This window comes from Eleutherodactylus coqui, chromosome 11 (assembly GCF_035609145.1).
Source record: "Eleutherodactylus coqui strain aEleCoq1 chromosome 11, aEleCoq1.hap1, whole genome shotgun sequence".
NCBI classification, from domain to species: domain Eukaryota; kingdom Metazoa; phylum Chordata; class Amphibia; order Anura; family Eleutherodactylidae; genus Eleutherodactylus; species Eleutherodactylus coqui.
The window spans coordinates 101907118-101926336 of NC_089847.1; the positions used below are offsets into that span (position 1 = coordinate 101907118).

The following is a 19219-nucleotide window of genomic DNA, read 5'->3' on the forward strand; positions in this document are numbered from 1 at the left end:
CTTGTCTGCAGGGGGGGGGAAGGGCCAGGAGCAGGAACTGAGCTCCCGCCCCTCACCACTATTTGCAATAGGAGGGGCGGGGCAGGGGCGTAGCTAAGCACCGTGAAAACCGAGCCGATATACAATTGGAGAGGTTGTCTTACGCCCCCTTCACATGGGCATACATGGATGGAATACAGCCCATTGATGTCATTGGGTTCGTTCACATGCACGTTTGTTTCTTGCTAATTTTGGTTGCATAAACAAACTGCAGCACGCTTTATTTTCCTGCTCATTTGCACACCCAATGTTCCCATAGAAGTCAATGGGGATGCGAAAATGCATGCAAAATATGCTAGACGATACGTGAAAAAATTGCGTAATTGTGCAGGAAAAAGAACACATCTGGAACTCATTGGACCAATTAGCCCTTTCAATCGGTGCGTTTTTTTCCAGCATGCAAATGAACATGACTTGCGAGTGGAAAAAAAATCACAGTAAAATACGCCGATGCCACGCAAAATAAACATTTTCTACAGAAATTCTATTAACCCTTTCCAATCCACTGTCTGACGTCTAAAGACATTATGATTTAAGGCTGTACAGCTCCGATGTTAGAAGACGTCCGTCAGGGTTCTCTTACTGTATATTGCCAGCCTCTCTGCTGTCGGAGCCTATCCAACGTGTTACCTCATGCAGTACTAGCTTTAGCCAGCAGATAGCGCCGTTGTATAACAGCAGAAAAAGAGTAAGCCCCCTAGGAAAACCAGGATACAAATTGGATTGGAAAGGGTTAATATGAATATGTTACATTTTATACATATTTTAGATATATTTCTTGCCATTCTATGCACTAATTACCTGTGCAGGTGCGACCGTTGCTCTGTAGGGTGAACCCAGATCCACACAAACATCTGTAACTTCCGTGAACATTTTTACATCTTTGCTGACAAATAGATCTATGAACTGAACATTCATCAATGTCTGGAAGCAGGAGAGAAAGGCGGCTGTCAGGTATGTGTGCTCACAGCGCATTCATCAGTCACTCTGGTACCATACAGTATTAGCATAGCACATAGCAAATACACTTCTACGTAGATGATGCCATCCTGTATCTAGAAATCGCAGCAGAGTACACAGATGTTACAGGTTACATAGGCTGGAATAAACATAAGCACAGCCACAGTCCAGACAAGCTGTTTAATCTGTCGCTCTGCCGATACATTTTGATAAGAGGCTCCAGTAAATAGTAACGAGTTTTACTGCAGCATAGTAACGGTACAAGTAATAAACGCCAATGAAATATTTTTCATATTTCTGGTTTCTAGCTGTTTAACCCCTTAAGGACATGGCCTATTTTGGCGTTGAGGACCAAACAATTTTTGGTATTTTCTCATCTCCATTTTTCAAAAGCCATAACTTTTTTATTTTTCCGTCGACGCGGCCATATAAGGGCTTGTTTTTTGCGTGGTGAACTGTAGTTTTTATTGGTACCATTTTTGGGTACATAGACTACACAATAAAACTTAAATTTATTTTTTTTATGATCGTAGGGAGAGAAAACGCATGAATTCTGCCACAGATTTTTTTTTTCTTAAATCGTTAATTATGCAGCATAAATGACACAATACATTTTTTCTGCGGGTTGGTACGGTTACAACGATACCAAAATTCTTATTTTTTTTAGGTTTTACCACTTTTCCACAATAAAAACCCTTTTTTTTGGAAATAATTTTTTTTTTCTAAATCGCTGCATTGAAAGTCCTATAACTTTTTAATTTTTCTATGTAAGGAGCTCTGTGAGGGCTTATTTTTTGTGAGATGAGCTGTAGTCTTTATTGGTACAATTTTGGGGTACATACATTTTTTTGATCACTTTTATTGCGTTTTTGGGGAGGCAAAATGGTAAAAATGTGCTTTTTGCCTCAGTTTTTTTGCATTTTTTAAACGATTTTTGCCGTGCAGGATAATAAGTGCATTCAATGTATTGTACGCGTCGATACGGACACGTCGATACCAAATATGTAGGATTTTTAAAAATGTGTACCTTTTTTTATGCTAATATGAGAAAAAGCCTAAAAAAAAGGTTTTTAACATTTTTTTTTACATTTTTATTTTTTGTACTTTATTTTTCTCTCTTTTTTTTTTTTTTACACTATTTGTGTCCCTCTGTGGGACTTTTACTGAGGCACTGCAGATCACTACGATAAGGCGAGAGCCCGGCTGAAGTCACAGTAGATCGCGGCAGGGAAGGGGTTAACAGCGGAGGGGCGCATCTCCGATGCCCCCCGCTGTCGCAGCGGGACGCCGGCTTCTAGTGACAGCTGGCTCCCGCTGCGGGATAGCGCAAGATCTGCTATGATCTTACGCTATTTCCATGACGTAGGGGTACGTCATTTTGCGGGAAGTACCCCTCTCCCATGACGTACCCTTACGTCATGGGGCGGGAAGGGGTTAATAATATTGTCTTTACTAATTGTCTTTACTAATTGTGTAATAATATTCTCTAGTCGTTTAAGGGCTCACTCACGTATTTGCGTGTGCAAATTTTGCACGTGTAATGCACAGTGAATAGACCCATTGATTTCAGTGGGTTCGTTGGGATTGCACAAAACGGATGCGCAGAATAAAGCGCAGCATGCTCTGCTTTTCTGCACCAAAGGTCCCTATAGAAGTCAATGGGGGTTGCACAGATGTGTGTGCAATACGTAGGGAGATGTGTAATATGCTGTGTAATTCCAATAGAAAAAGAAACACATCTGGAACGAATTAACCATTTCAAGTGGTGCGTCTTAATTGCCACACACCAATGAGCATGCCCTGCAGGTGGAAAAAGTACAGTAAAATATGCCGATACATGCACAAAAAAGCATTGTTCGTTCTGCAAAAACGCATGCGCTTGTGTGAAGGAGGCTTAACCCTTTCTAATTCACTGTCTTACGCCTTCCTATATTCTGATTGAAGCTTGTACAGCTCCAATGTCAGAAGACGTCCGACAGGGTATTCTTACCGTCTATTGCCAGCCACTCCGCTGTCGAAGGCTCTCTGGCGCACACACCGGCTTTAGCCAGCAGATGGCACTGTTGTATACTAGCAAAAAGATAAAGCCTTTTAGGAAACCCTGAATCCAAAATTGGATTGGAAAGGGTTAATACTGTTGTCCCTGGTATCTAGTTGGTTAATTATAATGCTATGTCCAGTGTCTAGTGGATCAGAGTTATAACTTTAACCCTTTCAGAACCAGAGATTTTTCACTTCTGTGGGTGCTTTTAAATGGAACGATCATCGCTCAAACAAGCAAAAATGAATGCTACTCGTTCAGTCTAAATGCACGCCAACGACTGAATGACAAACGATAATCATTCGCCTTTCCCTCGTCAATCATCTAATGCAGGACTAAAAATCATCGTTGGCTCGTTCACTTGTCCTTCGGTTTAGACTGCGCTCATTTAATCCTGCTCATTCGCTACTACAGCAAATGTGAAAGACTGAGTGTTTTTTTGTCTGAACGAACCAACGATGTACCTGCCTGTGTAAAGAGGCTAGGGAAGTCAACGAGTGACACCGTTAGCTCAACAAATGCTAACTTGGCTCATCTAGAAGGGCCCTTATTTCTGTTTTTTTGTTCCTGCCTTCCAAGAACTCTAAATGACATAGCCATATAAGGGTGAAGTCACACGAACGTATATCGGCTCGGTTTTCACGTCGATCCGATATACGTTGTCCTAGTGTGCAGGGGGGGGGGGAGGATGGAAGAGCCAGGAGCAGGAACTGAGCTCCCGCCCCCCTCTCTGCCTCCTCTCCGCCCCTCTGCACTATTTGCAATGGGGAGAGGTGGGATGGGGGCGGGGCTAATTCTCGGAATTTAGCCCCGCCCTGTCCCGCCTCTTTCCATTACAAATAGTGCAGAGGGGCGGAGAGGGAGCCGGGAGCTCAGTTCCTGCTCCCGGCTCTTCCATCCTCCCCCCCTGCACACGAGGACAACGTATATCGGCTCAGCGTAAAAACCGAGCTGATATACGTTCGTGTGACTTCACCCTAAGGGTGGACAACCACTTGCGTTTTTCTTGCACTTTTTTTCACGCGATATCGCTGCATTTTTTTAATGCGATTGTCAATGGGACTTTCTAATGTTAAAAACGTATCGCAAGTTTGTGCTTTGCGATTTTTGTGCAATGTGTTTTTAACATTAGAAAGTCCCATTGACAATCGCGTAAAAAAAAAAAACGCAGCGATATCGCGTGAAAAAAACATGCAAGAAAAACGCAAGTCTGTGTTCAACCTAAGGGCTTGTTTTTTCCGGAATGAGTTATAATTTTTTAATGGTACTGTATAAAGTTCTGAAAAACTTTTAAACATGTTTCATTGGAGAGAAATTATTTTTAAAAATGCAGTAGCGCCATTGGTCACAGCCCAGCGCCTACGTTATTTACAATGGTGCCTCAACAACCTTAACTCTTTCGTTTCCTGACTCCCTCTTCTTATTAAAGGTAAATCACTTCTATTCTGCAGTGTCGGTCAGGTCACCACAACATCACTGTTTACTTGACACAATGAATGTTCATTTGACACCTTAAGTTATTTGCGTCGCCCATTGTAGTCTATTGACTGCTGGAGTATGCAAACAGTGTAGGCACACTACAAAAATGGCATAGCACGCTGCGCTGGTTAAATTGCAGATGAATATATCTGTACCATGTGGCATTTATAATAATGATGCCTTCTTATGTGGCAGAAGAACCCAATCAGGCACCATGGCCTGGTGTGACACTTCTGTAGTGGATTAATACTAATATCCCCGTCTCTAATGGGTTAATATACTTAAATTATTATCCATACACATTAGTCTTATGGCTTATTCAGGCAAGTGTATCTTGGCTGCCGTTTTCACCGCCGGCTGATATATGCTACTATCTGAGCTGTCTTCCCCCTTCCCTCCCCCTTATCGGCTCTCTACCTCTCTCCTCCCCTCCGGCTGTTTGCAATGGGAGGGGGTGGAGCTAAGCTACCGCCCCCTCCCTGCTCCTTGTCCACAGCCTGCAATGGGAGGGGCGTGACTATGCTTCGCCCCCGTTCCGCCCGCTCCCACTGCAAACATCTGGAGGGAGGGAGAGAGGCGGAGAGTCGGTAAGAGGGAGAAAGGGGGTAGCATATATCGGCTGGCTGTGAAAACGGTGGTCAATATATGCTCCTGTGAATAAGCCCTAAAGCTGATTAAAATGAATGATTACAACTATAACGATCATTCAGGTGAAATTTAACAATAAACGATTGTTTTGGCCAACCGATGCCATTGGAAAGAATTCGGCCACATTTGAAATCTTTGTCTGAGGGCTCCCACCCACTAGCGTTTTTTTCTCCACTGCGCTGTGAGAGTAAGTGAAAACTCTCGCAGAGCAGTGCGAGAAAATCACTGGGATATCGCTGCGACATCGCCAGTCTTTTCGAAGGGGCCAGCGGCAGCAGCGCTAGTCCCATTGAAAAGATATGGAGAATGCCGCGGACTTCTGCCACAGCTCTGACAGCTGTCACAGCTGTGGCAGGAGTTTCCTTCATCCCTGCGGGGACCACGGGGATGAAAGAATCCTCTGTCACAGCTGTGGCAGAAGTCCGCGGCATGCTATCCCATTGCTTTCAATGGGATCGGCACTGCTGCCGATCCCATTGAAAGCAGTGGTTTCTGACAAGCCCCGCAGAATGATTATCAGAGAAGGGCTTGAAATATAAGCCCTTCGCCGATAATCATCAAAAAGTGGTTAGAAAAGTAATAAAAAAGTTACTCGACTCTCCGGTGCTCAGATGCGTTTTCCGGCTGGCTCCCCGACACTGCTGTCCAGCACTTTCAGCAGACGGGAATTTAAAACTCCCCGCCTCCTGAAAGGGCTGTGCGGATTGGCTGAGGGCTCAGCCAATAGCAGCTAGTGCTTAGCTATTGGCTGAGCGTTCAGCCAATAGCAGATAGCTCTTAGCTATTCATTCATGAATAGCAATATCTTAGCTATTCATGAACGAATAGCATGGCCCTTTCAGGAGGCGGGGATTTTTAAATCCCCGTCTGCTGAAAGTGCAGGACAGCAGTGCCGACGAGCCAGCCGGAGGACGCGTCTGAGCACCGGAGAGGTGAGTAACTTTTTATATTATTTTTTTAACCACTTTTTGATGATTATCGTTGAAGGGCTTATATTTCAAGCCCTTCTCCGATAATCATTCTGCGGGGCTTGTCAGAAACCACTGCTTTCAATGGGATCCCTTGAAAGCAATGGGATAGCTTGCCGTGGACTTCTGCCACAGCTGAAATCCACCAAGCCTCAGGCTGTACTTTGCCGCTCGTGCATGCTTTATACTGTAGCTCTACATATTCATGACCCACTTACCCAGACAAGTGCTCCTATCAGCAGCCAGCTTCAGTCCAGGACCACAGTCACACATATAACCTCCTTCAGTATTGAGACAAGTCCCTTTACAGGAAGATGCTGCACATTCGTCAATGTCTGGAGAAAGTATGATAGATTTATTGACAGAACAGATGGTCAGAAGCTGTAAATGCAAACAGTGGGGTACAGGATGGCATGGTACCTATGCAGGTTACTCCATTAGTTGTCTCTGTCATTCTGAATCCAATAGGACAAACCCTTGAAATGTGTTCACAGCCGCCATCATTACAACTTAGCTCACAGCCATATTCTCCACATGGAACGGAAGCTGTAATGAAAGAGAACATGCAGCAAGATCCAATCACTGAGGATGATGAAGTATACAAGGTGTTCCAATTAGGAAATTCTATCCTCGTGAATTGATATCAGGGTCAGAAAGCCCCTTTAAAAGGGGTCTCTTTCAACTTCTACTTCGTAGGGGTCCGCCTCTCAGAATAGGTCATCAATAGTTGATTGATGTGGATCTGCATCGGTCAGCTTATTCCTGTGCTCACATTCATTTCAATCGGGTTGTGACGGAAATACCTGAGTTGAGGTTCTTGGCAGTTTCCATTGAAATCAACAACACTATTATATACTACTGTTATATGTAGGATTTATACTATTAGGAGAAGTCCTATGCATAATAGTCGTCTATATTATATACTACTATTATATGTAGAAGTTCTACTATTATTATACATAGGAGTTCTACTATTATATAATACATTATACGTGGGAGTTCTACTATTATATGCTACTAATATATGCAGAAGTTTTATTATTGTATACTTCTATTATACATAGTAGTTCTACTATTATATACTAGTGTAATACATAGGAGTTCTATTATTATATACTGATATTATACATAGGAGTTCTACTATTATGTATTACATTATACATAGGAGTTCTACTATTATATACTACATTATGCATAGGGGTTCTACTATTATACATAGGAGTTCTACTATTATATACTACATTATGCATAAGGGTTCTACTATTATACATAGGAGTTCTACTATTATATACTACTATTATACGTAGGAGTTCTATTATTATATACTACTATTATACATAGGAGTTCTACTATTATATGCTTCTATTATACGTAGGGGTTCTACTATTATACATAAGAGTTATACTATTATATACTACTATTGCACATAGGAGTTCTACTATTATATACTGCTGTTATACTTAGGAGTTCTATAATTATATACTACTAATATATGCAGAAGTTTTATTATTGTATACTTCTATTATACATAGGAGTTCTACTATTCTATACTACTAATATATGTAGGAGTTCTACTATTATATACTGCTGTAATACATAGGAGTTCTATTATTATATACTATTTATACATAGAAATTATACTATTATTATACTACTATTATATGTAGGAGTTCTACTATTATATTCTGCTATTATACATAGGAGTTCTATTATTATATACTACTTATATATAGGAATTATACTAGTATCTACTACTACTATATGGAGGATTTAGACTATTATATATTACTATTATACACAGGAGTTAGACTTCTATGAAGGCTACATTCATGTTATGCTTTTTCTATGAAGGTAAAATATACTGTTAGTCTGCACTGACCTCTAGTGGTCAGAATTTGTAGTTTTTTTCTCTTTATGCTAACTTCTTTCCCTCTTATTCCAGATCTGTTTTTAATACATGCTAGGACTTCAGAGGTATCACGAGAGCATCACCTGTCATTGCTGAAAGTGGCAACACTGGTCCTGAAGGATTGTACCCACAATCCCACACTTTTGACCGAACTTGTTTATTGATTGGGCAGTTTTATTTAAGCACTTTATAGCAATGATATTTGGACACTGTATAATGCACTATTTAGGTACACCATATTAAGAGATGCCATTAGGATATACTGAAGCCTTACTAAGGTCAGCCCTGAGAACATATTTACTAAACCTATGGATTATTAGTAATGATTGAAGAATACGTATGATGCAGCCTTTGAATGCGTACACAGTTGTCCATTTTCCCTTTTGCTGAAATCCTTCCCAGTTTTAAAAGTGTGCTCAACTTTGATCAATCGCTAATTGTTAGAAGGGTCGGAAGCAAATCACAAAGTTTCACCCTGCTGGGACCCCAGTGATCAGCTGTAATTATTGAGTAAATCTTGCAAAAAGTGTTTAATGTCCCTGCAGCTCCCCCGCAGGGAAAAATTAAGTATGACATAGTGTCCTATTCAAAGCAATAGCTTCGGTGTGTAATGTAGATCAGCACTATCTCTAGAGCGAGATATGGCCCTTGTAATCGCTCTTTCCTCCCAACAAGGAATGAGGGCCCTGAACAGAGGACCCCTTCCCCCACTAAAGTGGTTTTCCACTACTGATGACCTATCCTTAGTATACGTTGTGGGATTGTAGTAAACGGAATGGCCTGCAGAGGGCTACAGACAGGGACTGCAGAGAGGTTTAACACCTGGTGGGCCTGGATAAAAGGAACAGATCCTGCCACACTCAAGGGGAGAGAGAACCAGTGCAGTAGAGCTGTAGTGCTGCTAGCTGGAGGTCCGACATGGACCAGTTCTGGGACGTTTGACCGAGTAGATGCCCTCCAGACACCCCTGGCGGGGTAGTGACAGTAGCCCTGTGAGTTTCTGAACCCTATATTATGGACTTTATGCTGTGTACCCGCTTGCCACAACGTCATCAATAGTTAATCGGCTGGGGTCTGCTGCTTGATTGGGTGCCTGCTGTCATCGCCACAGCACACAAGTGTAAGGACCGGAAGCTGCTGCTCCACCCTAGTGTAGTGGTGGGCACTTGTAACTGCAGGTACAGTTATCACTGATTTTAATGAGAACTGCGTCTGCAGTTACAATCGCCACCCACTACATAGGAATCAGAGTGGCAGCTTCCACTCCCTACACTTTTGTGTTGCGATGCTGACAGCAGGCAGAATCCAGCTAATCAACTATTGATGGCCAATACTGAGGATAGGTCCTCAGTAGTATTTCCATGGAAAACCCCTTTAACTCAGAATTCCATAATTAGGTACGTAAAAGTAAGTTTTCAAAATTGGACTACCCCTTTAAGAAAAGTGCTATTTTGTATCACTTCTGCATAAAGGAGAGGGAGAGGTATAGATTGAATAAGTAGGACTTCAGTACTTTGATTGACAGTCTGGGTGATAAAGACATATGTCTTGCTGAGAGATAATGACAAAACAATATGTTGCTTTTAATGACTTCCTCTACATGACAGTGACTGCAATCATAGACCGTGCTGGACATCTGCATGCCGTCAACTAGTTATCTGTTCAAGCTGCGGAGAATTACATGGAGCCTGGTCTTTAATGTCTGACATTACGAGACGGATCTAAGCACTCCTGAGAGGCGTTCTATCGTTCTCATGCACATCTGCTCTCAACCAGGGAACGAGCGCTCCAGGATACAGATGTTTACAGAAGGTTCTGCTTTCCTTCTCCTCTAGTCTGATGTGAGGATATACATATATGTATACTATAGGACACGCATGTATGTCGGGACGCACAGCATCTCCTGACATACTATGGTGGAAAGTCAGTGACTGCTCCTTTAGGTCAAGTTCACAGGAACATGGAAAAGCTTGTCTGTATTGCGTCTGCAGAAATAGAATTTTCCATCTATGTGCAGTTCCATATGACCCCCCCCTTTGGCCCCCATGCAGTCCATAGGTTCGTTTTTTATTACCATTTACCATGTGTTTCTTAAGTCTGCAAAGCTTGATGCATTTTTTTCTGCAGATGGTATCTGTTTTTTTTTTTTACATCCACAATGACTTGAATGGGCAAGCCTCATTCGCTAATCAGACTAGAACAGCGCATGCTGAATGTGAAAAAACGGATTTGGGAATTGGCACATCAACTACTATGATTCTGTGTGTGGTCAACATTTAGTCTGTTGTAGACTCAAACAGTACATGGAAGGAAAAGGCACTCACGTCAATTTACCCTTAGAGGGGTTGTCCAGTTGTTAACTATTGATGGCCTATCCTCAGTACAGGTCATCAATTGTAGATCAGTAGGGTCCGTCGCACAGGACCCCTCACCAATCAGCTGTTTGCCGGGACAGTGCACTGAGCTGATTTCTGCAGAAAACACACAGCTCCATTCTTACTACCATATTACAAGCCAAGTTTCCATTAAAATGAATGGGAACTTGACCTGCAATACCAAGCCTGGCCACTACAGTAAGAACGGAGATGTCTGCTGCCTGCAGAAATCAGCTCAGTGCACAAGGTTGCTGGCTTTGGCAAACAGCTATGCACAACGGGGGTCCTGAGTGCCGACCCCATTGATCTACTATTAATGATCTATCCTAAGGGAAGGCCATGAATAGTTTACAACTGGATAACCTCTTTAAACGATGCACTATATTAAAAGCTATATCCAGCTCCAATGCATCTTATGAACAATGTACCAATTAAGACAATAGGCTAATTTAAAAATATTCTACTGTTTTGTGTATACAGTTCCTATATAGACATATATGTCTCCATGGTTTCAGACAGCAAACAAATCCCTCCATCTGTCCTTTACTTATTGCTAAGTAGTAGGTAACAGATGGATGAGTGTAGGACTGCAGGATCAGACTACACAGGTATTGTTTGTAGTCTGTAACCATAGACACATGGGTTTGCATAGGAGCTGCAGACATTACATTAGAGGATTTTTTTCCAATCTATACCGCTTGCAAAGTTGCATCATTTTGGAGAAATGCAAATATTTGCAAAGGTAATACAAAATCGGTACAACACAAAGGTGCCCATAAACACGCTAACGTTTATGATAATGGATGACTTCAAATAAAGTGAACGTCTGTCAGGTGAAATGAATCAACAATCAATCGTTTTAGCCAACTGATGACAAGCTGTCATCATCTGGCAAGGAGTTCGCTATGTCTGAGCATTGATCTACGAATGATCTATTTTCCCAGAAAGATCGTTCATCCTTCACCCAGGATCACTGAACATACAGGGGGTGGACAAAAATATGGAAACACCATATGAAATGTATGAATTTTAATCATTAGTCCTGAGCTGCCCTTTTGACCCCTGCTTATCTGAGAGCCCTCCCACCAAATGTTTGTTTACTTCACCTCTTGCCCTGCTCTGGGTGGTTTTTAGGAGCCAGCTGGTAACAGCAGCTGAGTGACTCAAACCCCTGACCAATGGAATCTTGTTGCTTATGTGAACATCTGCCCGGCAACATCTGTGTCATATTACCTCCACTTAAAATCAGTCTCTACATATCTTATTGAAATATGATTTAACCCTTTCCAATCCATTACCCCCCCCCCCCCCCTCCATTTTCCCCAGCTCCAATTTATTTGAATGTCCATTTGGCATTCTCCCTTCACCCTCCTGATCTCTGACAGTTGAGGTCAGGAGGGTGCCGGCGGGTACCTGATCACCAGGGGAATGCGGATGTAATACTTCCGCATTCTCTCTTCACCCTCCATATCTCAGCTGTGACTGATACCTGAAATCAGGAGGGTGCCCAGTCACATGATCGTGAAGCGGAATGCGGAAGTCACACTTCCGCATTCTCCCTTCATCCTCCCAACCTAGGCTGTGAGTGACAGCTGAGGTCAGGTGACTCTCGGGGGTCACATGATCACCGGGCGGAATGCGGTAGTGTTACTTTTGCATTCTCTGCATTACGTAGCGCTAATTGAGCGCTATGTAATGTGTAAAGGAGAAGGCAGAATGGGTTAAAAACCCTTTCTGCCTTCTCCTCGGGGATCCTTGATGAGGACCAGTGTAGGAGTGCATCTGCACCCTATGTTTCTGACAAGCGGGTGCAGATACACTCCTGCACTGCAGTTGCGGACCTGTTCTGACAATGGAACTATAGAGGAAGCTCATGATGTCGGGACAGGTCAGGCATTGGAGTGAAGAGGGTTAAAATCCCATGTAACTTAAGGCAAGCATTTCGTACGGTGTTTCCATATTTTTGTCCACCCCCTGTATGTGGCCAGTTTCAAAGATTGCTTTAGCTAATATTATCTAAAATGTATATGGCTACATCTGTGAAATGATCGTTCTTTCAGCAGTTGTTCAATTATCAGCCTACTTTTATCTAATGTGTAGGACCAAATTAAAATAAAGCATGAGCAAAGTTACTGTCCATTGTATGTAGATTTAAATTGTGGCATATAAAACCTCATAAGCAAGCTAGCCCTAGTGGTCAATGACTAAAGACCCCATTGCAGCCCCAAAATGCTAAGAAAGAACTAGACTTTGGAGAGAACTTTGGAACTACATTACCTCCATAATATGGTCCTCATTGTCAAAGCTAATATATAAAGAGATCTTATATCTTACCAGCAATTGTGTTGGGATGCTTTATAGGCACACATGAGCGTCCATTGGGAGAAATTTGATATCCATAATAGCACAGACATCTATAGCTTCCAATATTGTTCTTACATTGCTGTTGACACAGACTTGATGCTTGAGGTCGGGAACATTCATCAACATCTGACACCAAAATAAACAGTATATTAATATCATCCAAAGAACATAAAGTTGTTCTTATGTCTTGTAACTCTTGGAGAGGAGGAACTCGGGTGTTGTAAAAATTATCCTCAGAAGTTGATTTTAAGTCTAGGAGAAAATGGCAACAAGATTTGGGGGTGTTACGTCTGCAAAGGACGTGCTGGACCAGCACCTGCAGACATGCACAATAATTGCCCACAGTGCGGCACTCAAAACAAACTGACAAATAATAAATGGGAAGTCTTTCCCTAAATACGTAATGAATGAGGGAGAGGGCCCTGCCTGACACGGCAGACTGATCGCGTCGATAGATGTGGACCTGCACTCGTTACTGGGACCTAAGTAACCCTACGCAGCCAAACTGATAAAGGATAAAACAAAATAAAACACAGCAATTAGCTTAAGTAGAATAAGCCGCAGCACACAAAGCCGTCCAGAGTAAGGAACAGTGGGCACCACGCTGTCCACGGGAGCCACTAACTGCCAGCTCAGACAGTGAGCAACTGACAATACACAGCACCTTAGCTCCCTATCCATCCCAGCTAATCATCCACAGATGTGAGCACATTACGTCACACCTACTAAGCAAGATGGTGCAGAACCATGTCTAAAACCGCACCAGACTCCGCCAACCCGGCAGCAATCCCAGCACTGCTGCAACAGGGGACATTTTTGGAGAAATTGCCCAATATGTCACATTCCAAATGTCTTCAACATTTTGATCACAAAATGGTATAATTTATGTAGACGTTTTAATCTGTGAACGTGGTTCGGCCTTGAATTGCTCCGTTTTGTACAAGTTAGGGTAGATGAAACTTTAACCCTTTCCAATCCACTGTCTGACGTCTCAAGACATTATGATTTAAGGCTGTACAGCTCCGATGTTGGAAGACGTCCGTCGGGGTTCTCTTACTGTATATTGCCAGCCTCTCTGCTGTTGGAGCCTATCCAATGCGTCACCTCATGCAGTACTGGCTTTAGCCAGCATAGTGCACCATTGTATAACAGCAGAAAAAGAGTAAGCTCCCCTAGGAAAACCAGGATACAAATTGGATTGGAAAGGGTTAAGATACTCCATTCTATATGAAATGTTCTTTTTATTTTATAAATGCTGGAAATATTGAATATTGTGCTTTGTGAAAGAATTCTCCTTGAATGCGTGTACGGTCTAATCAGCCATCCCGCCAGATGCAATGGCCGTATATCTCCAGGCTGTATATCTCTGATGATGAACTGCTTCTATTGTTTGCTCATAACATAACTGTTTATCTTGTTCTTTTGTTATCTGTACTTGGTATTTCTTGAATGTGCAAGCAAAACAATTATGGGCTGATATCACTCTTAGCCCGTGTTATTGCATCCAATTACTGAATGCTTAACTTTTGTAACAAAATACATGAATTTCCCAAGTTTGGTTTAATACACAATCGCAGTCCAACGAGACTGATAAGAATCCTCTAGAAAAATGTGTGATTTTAGGATATGTTCACACGGCGGAATTCACTGTGGAATTTTCCACATGAATTTTGCCATGTGAACACACCCTTACAGTAAACAGTAAAGCACTGGCACAGCAGAGTGTTAAGGCAGCAGAATGCAGTCCTAAGCTCTCACTCACGACCTGAAGGTTGTGAATTCAATCCCCGTGTGGTTCAGGTAGCCGGCTCAAGGTTGACTCAGCCTTCCATCCTTCCGAGGCCGGAAAAAGGAGTACCCAGCTTGGTGGGAGGTAATAAATAACTTACCATATATACTTGAGTATAAGACTAGTTTTTCAGCAAATATTTTGTGCTGAAAAAGCCCCCCTCGGCTTATACTCAAGTCAGAGAAGGGTTAATAAAAAAAACACTCCATAGTCAACTCCCAGCCGGCAGTGATGCGGCAAGCTGCTTGAATTCTCCCAGCTGTCCTCCCCTGCCATCCTCTCTGCTCGGCTCTTCCATCTCCCGCTGTCAATGCTGTGATTCGATCGAGCGCCAGCCAATCACAGCCGCAGCTCGATCATTCACAGCCAATCAGTGAATGACTGGCGCTTGATCCAATCACAGCGCTTACTTACATAGTGCTGACGGCGGGGGATTTGAAAGCCAAGCAGGGAGATGACAGCAGGGAGAATTCTAAATCAGCTTGCCGCACAGACACAGATGCCAGCTGGGAGGTGAGTATGGAGGGTGGGTGTCAAAGGCAGTACGTGTAATGGGCACCATGAGACCAAATGTCCTTCAGCCAAGCACCTGGAAATGGTTCCAATAGACACAGGAGCTGTAATGATGGGGCCACCTGTCTCTGGATGGCGGACAATAAGCTGCTTGTGCTTGTCAGACAATCAGATGATCCTCTCTACTGTCAAGGGCGTCCTGAGCCCAGTCACCTTGTGTGCCCTCACGAATCCACTGGTCCCAACACCTTTTAACAGTGTGGTCCGAATGGCCCAGGTGGCAGGCAATTTGTAGATATGACCATCTAGCTTCTCGCATTCCAATAATGCACCCCCTCTCAAATTTGTTAACTAATCGAAATCTCTTTGATTGTGTCGTAGAGGCCTCTAGTGGTCAACAAGATCTACAAAAGTGGAAAAAGAGGTCACTACACACAAGTATCCTCTGAGAGCTTTTTTTTGTAGGCTATGGTTGGAGCCACCTTTAAGGCCTCAGGTTGCAAGACGATTCATCTAATCATGCCACAACTCTAATCATTTGCATATCCGCCTGAGATGTAACTGCATGCTGAGTTTTGCAGCAAAATGAAAACTCCTTCAAGATGCTCAAATATTTTCGACAAAGTGTTTGTGATAAAAAATATACCACCTCCACCAGCAATGTGGGCACGTACCACACACCAGTTATAGTTCTTAACCCAGGTGCAAGCAGCAGAAACTTGCATGATGTTGGTGTCCAGAATATGAACCCTATCTCCTATAGCAAGTCTGCTAACACAGTGTTTTTAACCATTTCCTTGGTATGTACACAAATGGTCATATTGAGGCTAGCCTCACTTACAGTGCCCGCGGGTATTGGAACGATAGTCATCCCGTGTAAATGCATGCAGAAAACAGAACGATTAGCCATTCAGTGTAAACAACAGTTGTTCAGTACTGAGTGACTGCTTGTTTACAGTAAATGGAGGCGGACGGGGGGAGCGCGCACCCCGGCTGCCCCGCCTCCATGTTGGCCGTGCTGTGAGCAATGCCAGCAATACTCAATCATGTGTAACAGCACAGGAGTGAGCTTCACTGCGACGCGCTGTCTGGCATCATTTTCCCGACAGTTCGTCCCATGTAAATGGGCCTTTAGTCTATAATGGGGTTATACTATTGCCTGCGTGATTCCTTTTACATGGTTTGCCTGTAATCTTTCTTAATTATCGGTAAAATGAATTAACCTACCATAACAACTTTTACCATCTTTTCCAAGCGAGTAACCATGGAAGCAGCTACACACAGCGGCACCATTAATAACGGTACAGCCTTGCTCACACATTGCAGATAGGCAGGTAAGAGAATAACCTGGAAGGAAAAAAAGGTTTTAGGTCACATAATCCAAAAAGTAAACTACAAACTATCAATAGTTCATGTCAAGTGTTCGGCAAGTACTGATCAGTTCAGATCAATAATGTTGAAAAGTAACTTACCTTGCTTAGGTAAGTATTTATATTTAACCCCTTAAGGACCAGGCTGTTTTCTACCATAAGGACCAGACACTTTTTAGGGATTAAACCCATGTGGTGGTTATATTGCACTTCCCCCCACCCGTAACATATAGGGCTATTTCTTTTATATGTTTTTCACTACCTTTTTTTTCGTTATTTTAGTTTTATTGGGGGTAAAAAGCTAGTTATTTTTTTAAAATGAGAATATTTACACTAATATAAAGTAGGGGAACGGGTTCCTCATTTTGTTTCAGACGTTTTGATATATAATATGTATGGTTTTGGATTACAGGGGCTTATAGTGACAGTTTTGGTTGGCGTTTGCTTTGGGTTATTTTCTTTCTTATGCATATATTGCTGTTTTATTCTGTATTTTTTTACTTATGTATGGAATTATGCTTTTTACTATCTATGTCCCCCAGGATGTCATACAAGACCTCTGGGGGAGATTCTTTTTTTTTTTAATTTGGCATTTTTCCACTGTAGCTGGGGCATCCATAGGAGTTACAGGGGAAAACATCGCCTGTAATGACATTAGTCACTGGCAGAGCTGGTCAGGGTCAGCTAGGACCCTCCAACTCTGCTGTACAGGGGCATAACTATAGGGTATGCAGGGGATGCGGTTGCACCCAGGCCCAGGAGCCTTGGGGGGCCCATAAGGCCTCTCTTCTCCATATAGGAAGCCCAGTACTATGAATAAAGCATTATAGTTGGGGGCTCCGTTACAGGTTTTGCATTGGGGCCCAGGAGCTTCAAGTTACGCCTCTGCTGCTGTAGCAGGAAATCCCAGTGGTCCCGTTTTAGAACACAGTGCTCATTGAGCGCTGTGTACTTGGGAAAGGAGAAGGCAAAAAGTTTTAAAACCCCTCCTGCCTTCTCCTCTGGGTTATCAGCTGTGACTTACAGCTGACAACTCGTCCTGCTTCTGATTGATTGCAGCTTTAATCCCCGCCGTAATTTTACATACAGCTGGGCTTAAAGCCCAGGACCAGGTGCCGAATATTTACAGTGCCTGCTCCTAAATGGGTTAAAGCGATTGTCTCAATTATATACCACGAATTAGCAATTGGCGCAATCTCTTCTGCCTCCGGACCACCACAATGTACATTATAGCAAGGCAGGCAAAGATACTGGGCTTAATTTCTTTTTATTCTTCATTTTGTATTACTTTTGTCTGACATTTCGGGACACAAGAATTAATGACCAGTTTAACATACAGTTATGGATTCAACATGCAATGGTCGTCCTGGAACCAATTAATTTTGTATGTTGAGGGACTATTGTATACATTTTTGTATCCTGCTTCCCCATAAAATGATATATCAATCTGCTCAGCTCCTCTGGCTCTGTAACATCATGCCTGCAGTTTGGACAACATGTTCAACCTGACAGACTCACTCCAAGAAATGTGATATGCGTTGGGCTACAGGTAGACCTAGAATTTCCTAGGAATTCATTCTTCTACATTGATGATTGACATATATTTGCTTTTTGTTTTTTTTAATTTTGGATATTGTAGCACAAGGTCATATGGAACAGGCCTATTTCCCTCCTATCATATTGGAACATGACCTGGCTTCCTATAGGGTGTTTTTACCTTTTAATGGGCAACCCTTTAGTTTACATTGTGTTGATCATATTTAATTTTTTTCTGCAATGCATATGTTTTTGTATGTATAATTGTCATTTTAATCATTTACATTCCTCCTTTTTTCCATTTTTGCTTTTTTACTAATATATATTTGAAATACCACATATACTGATTTGATAGGTACTGGTAACCACTATAGCTCACCTCCTACCTAGAGGCTTTTTTGAGTGATCACTCAGGTGACTATCAACCCATGTAATGTACCCTTAGGCTGCATCCATGTACAGATGGGACATATTTTACCTTGATTATAATAGTGCAGAGCAGAAAGTTATCTCAAAGGGGTTGTATCAAAATAGCAAGTTATCCCCTATCCACAGCATAGGGGATAACTTGCTAATGGGTGGGGATCTCACCGATAAGACCCCTGCCGATCTCGAGTACGGGAGTTCCTTGTCCGCCATCTTCTTGACTGTGGGGTTACTGCCACCTCACGTTGAGGAGGAGACTGATTGCAGTGCAGGTCATGCAAGCGTATTAGCACTCCATTCACTTGGAATGGGACTGCCGAGACAGCTGAGCGGGTGCCACTTGGTTATTTCCATCAGCCTCATTGAAATTAATGGAGCGTTGACTGCGCATGCTCGGCCTGAACTCTATTCAGAGTGATGTCACTGCGGGGGGAGAAGCGACTCCCACAGTGACAGGAGAGCGCGGCACTGGAGTCCCATTTTCCAGATTGGCAGAAGTCTCAGCGGTGAGCCCCACGTCGATCCCCAATTATCCATGCAATCCAGCAAGAATCTGATTCCTAATTGTTCAGTGTAAAAGGGCCATAACCCATCTGTAACACATCCAGTTTCTATAGGTTTAACCCTTTTCAATCCCCTATCTGACGTCTTCCTACATTCTGATTGAAGCTTGTACAGCTCCAATGTCAGAAGACGTCCAACAGGGTATTCTTATCATCTATTGCCAGCCACTTCACTATTGGAGCCTCTCTGGCACACACACACACACAGGCTTTAGCCAGCAGATGGCACCGTTGTATAA

The 19219-nt window shown here is 42.7% G+C and overlaps 1 protein-coding gene across 3 annotated transcripts in view; it reads right to left on the reverse strand.

Moving 5' to 3' along the window:
• VWCE (von Willebrand factor C and EGF domains) overlaps positions 1–19219 on the reverse strand; it is a 67882-nt gene that overhangs the window by 27955 nt on the left and 20708 nt on the right. For all 3 annotated transcript variants that reach the window (XM_066583187.1, XM_066583186.1, XM_066583185.1), the window contains exons 5-9: positions 16313–16432; positions 12754–12909; positions 6556–6681; positions 6354–6470; positions 841–963 (exon numbers count right to left, since the gene is read on the reverse strand). In XM_066583187.1, the coding sequence (XP_066439284.1) occupies positions 841–963; positions 6354–6470; positions 6556–6681; positions 12754–12909; positions 16313–16432 (642 nt within the window). The remainder of the gene's footprint in view (positions 1–840; positions 964–6353; positions 6471–6555; positions 6682–12753; positions 12910–16312; positions 16433–19219) is intronic.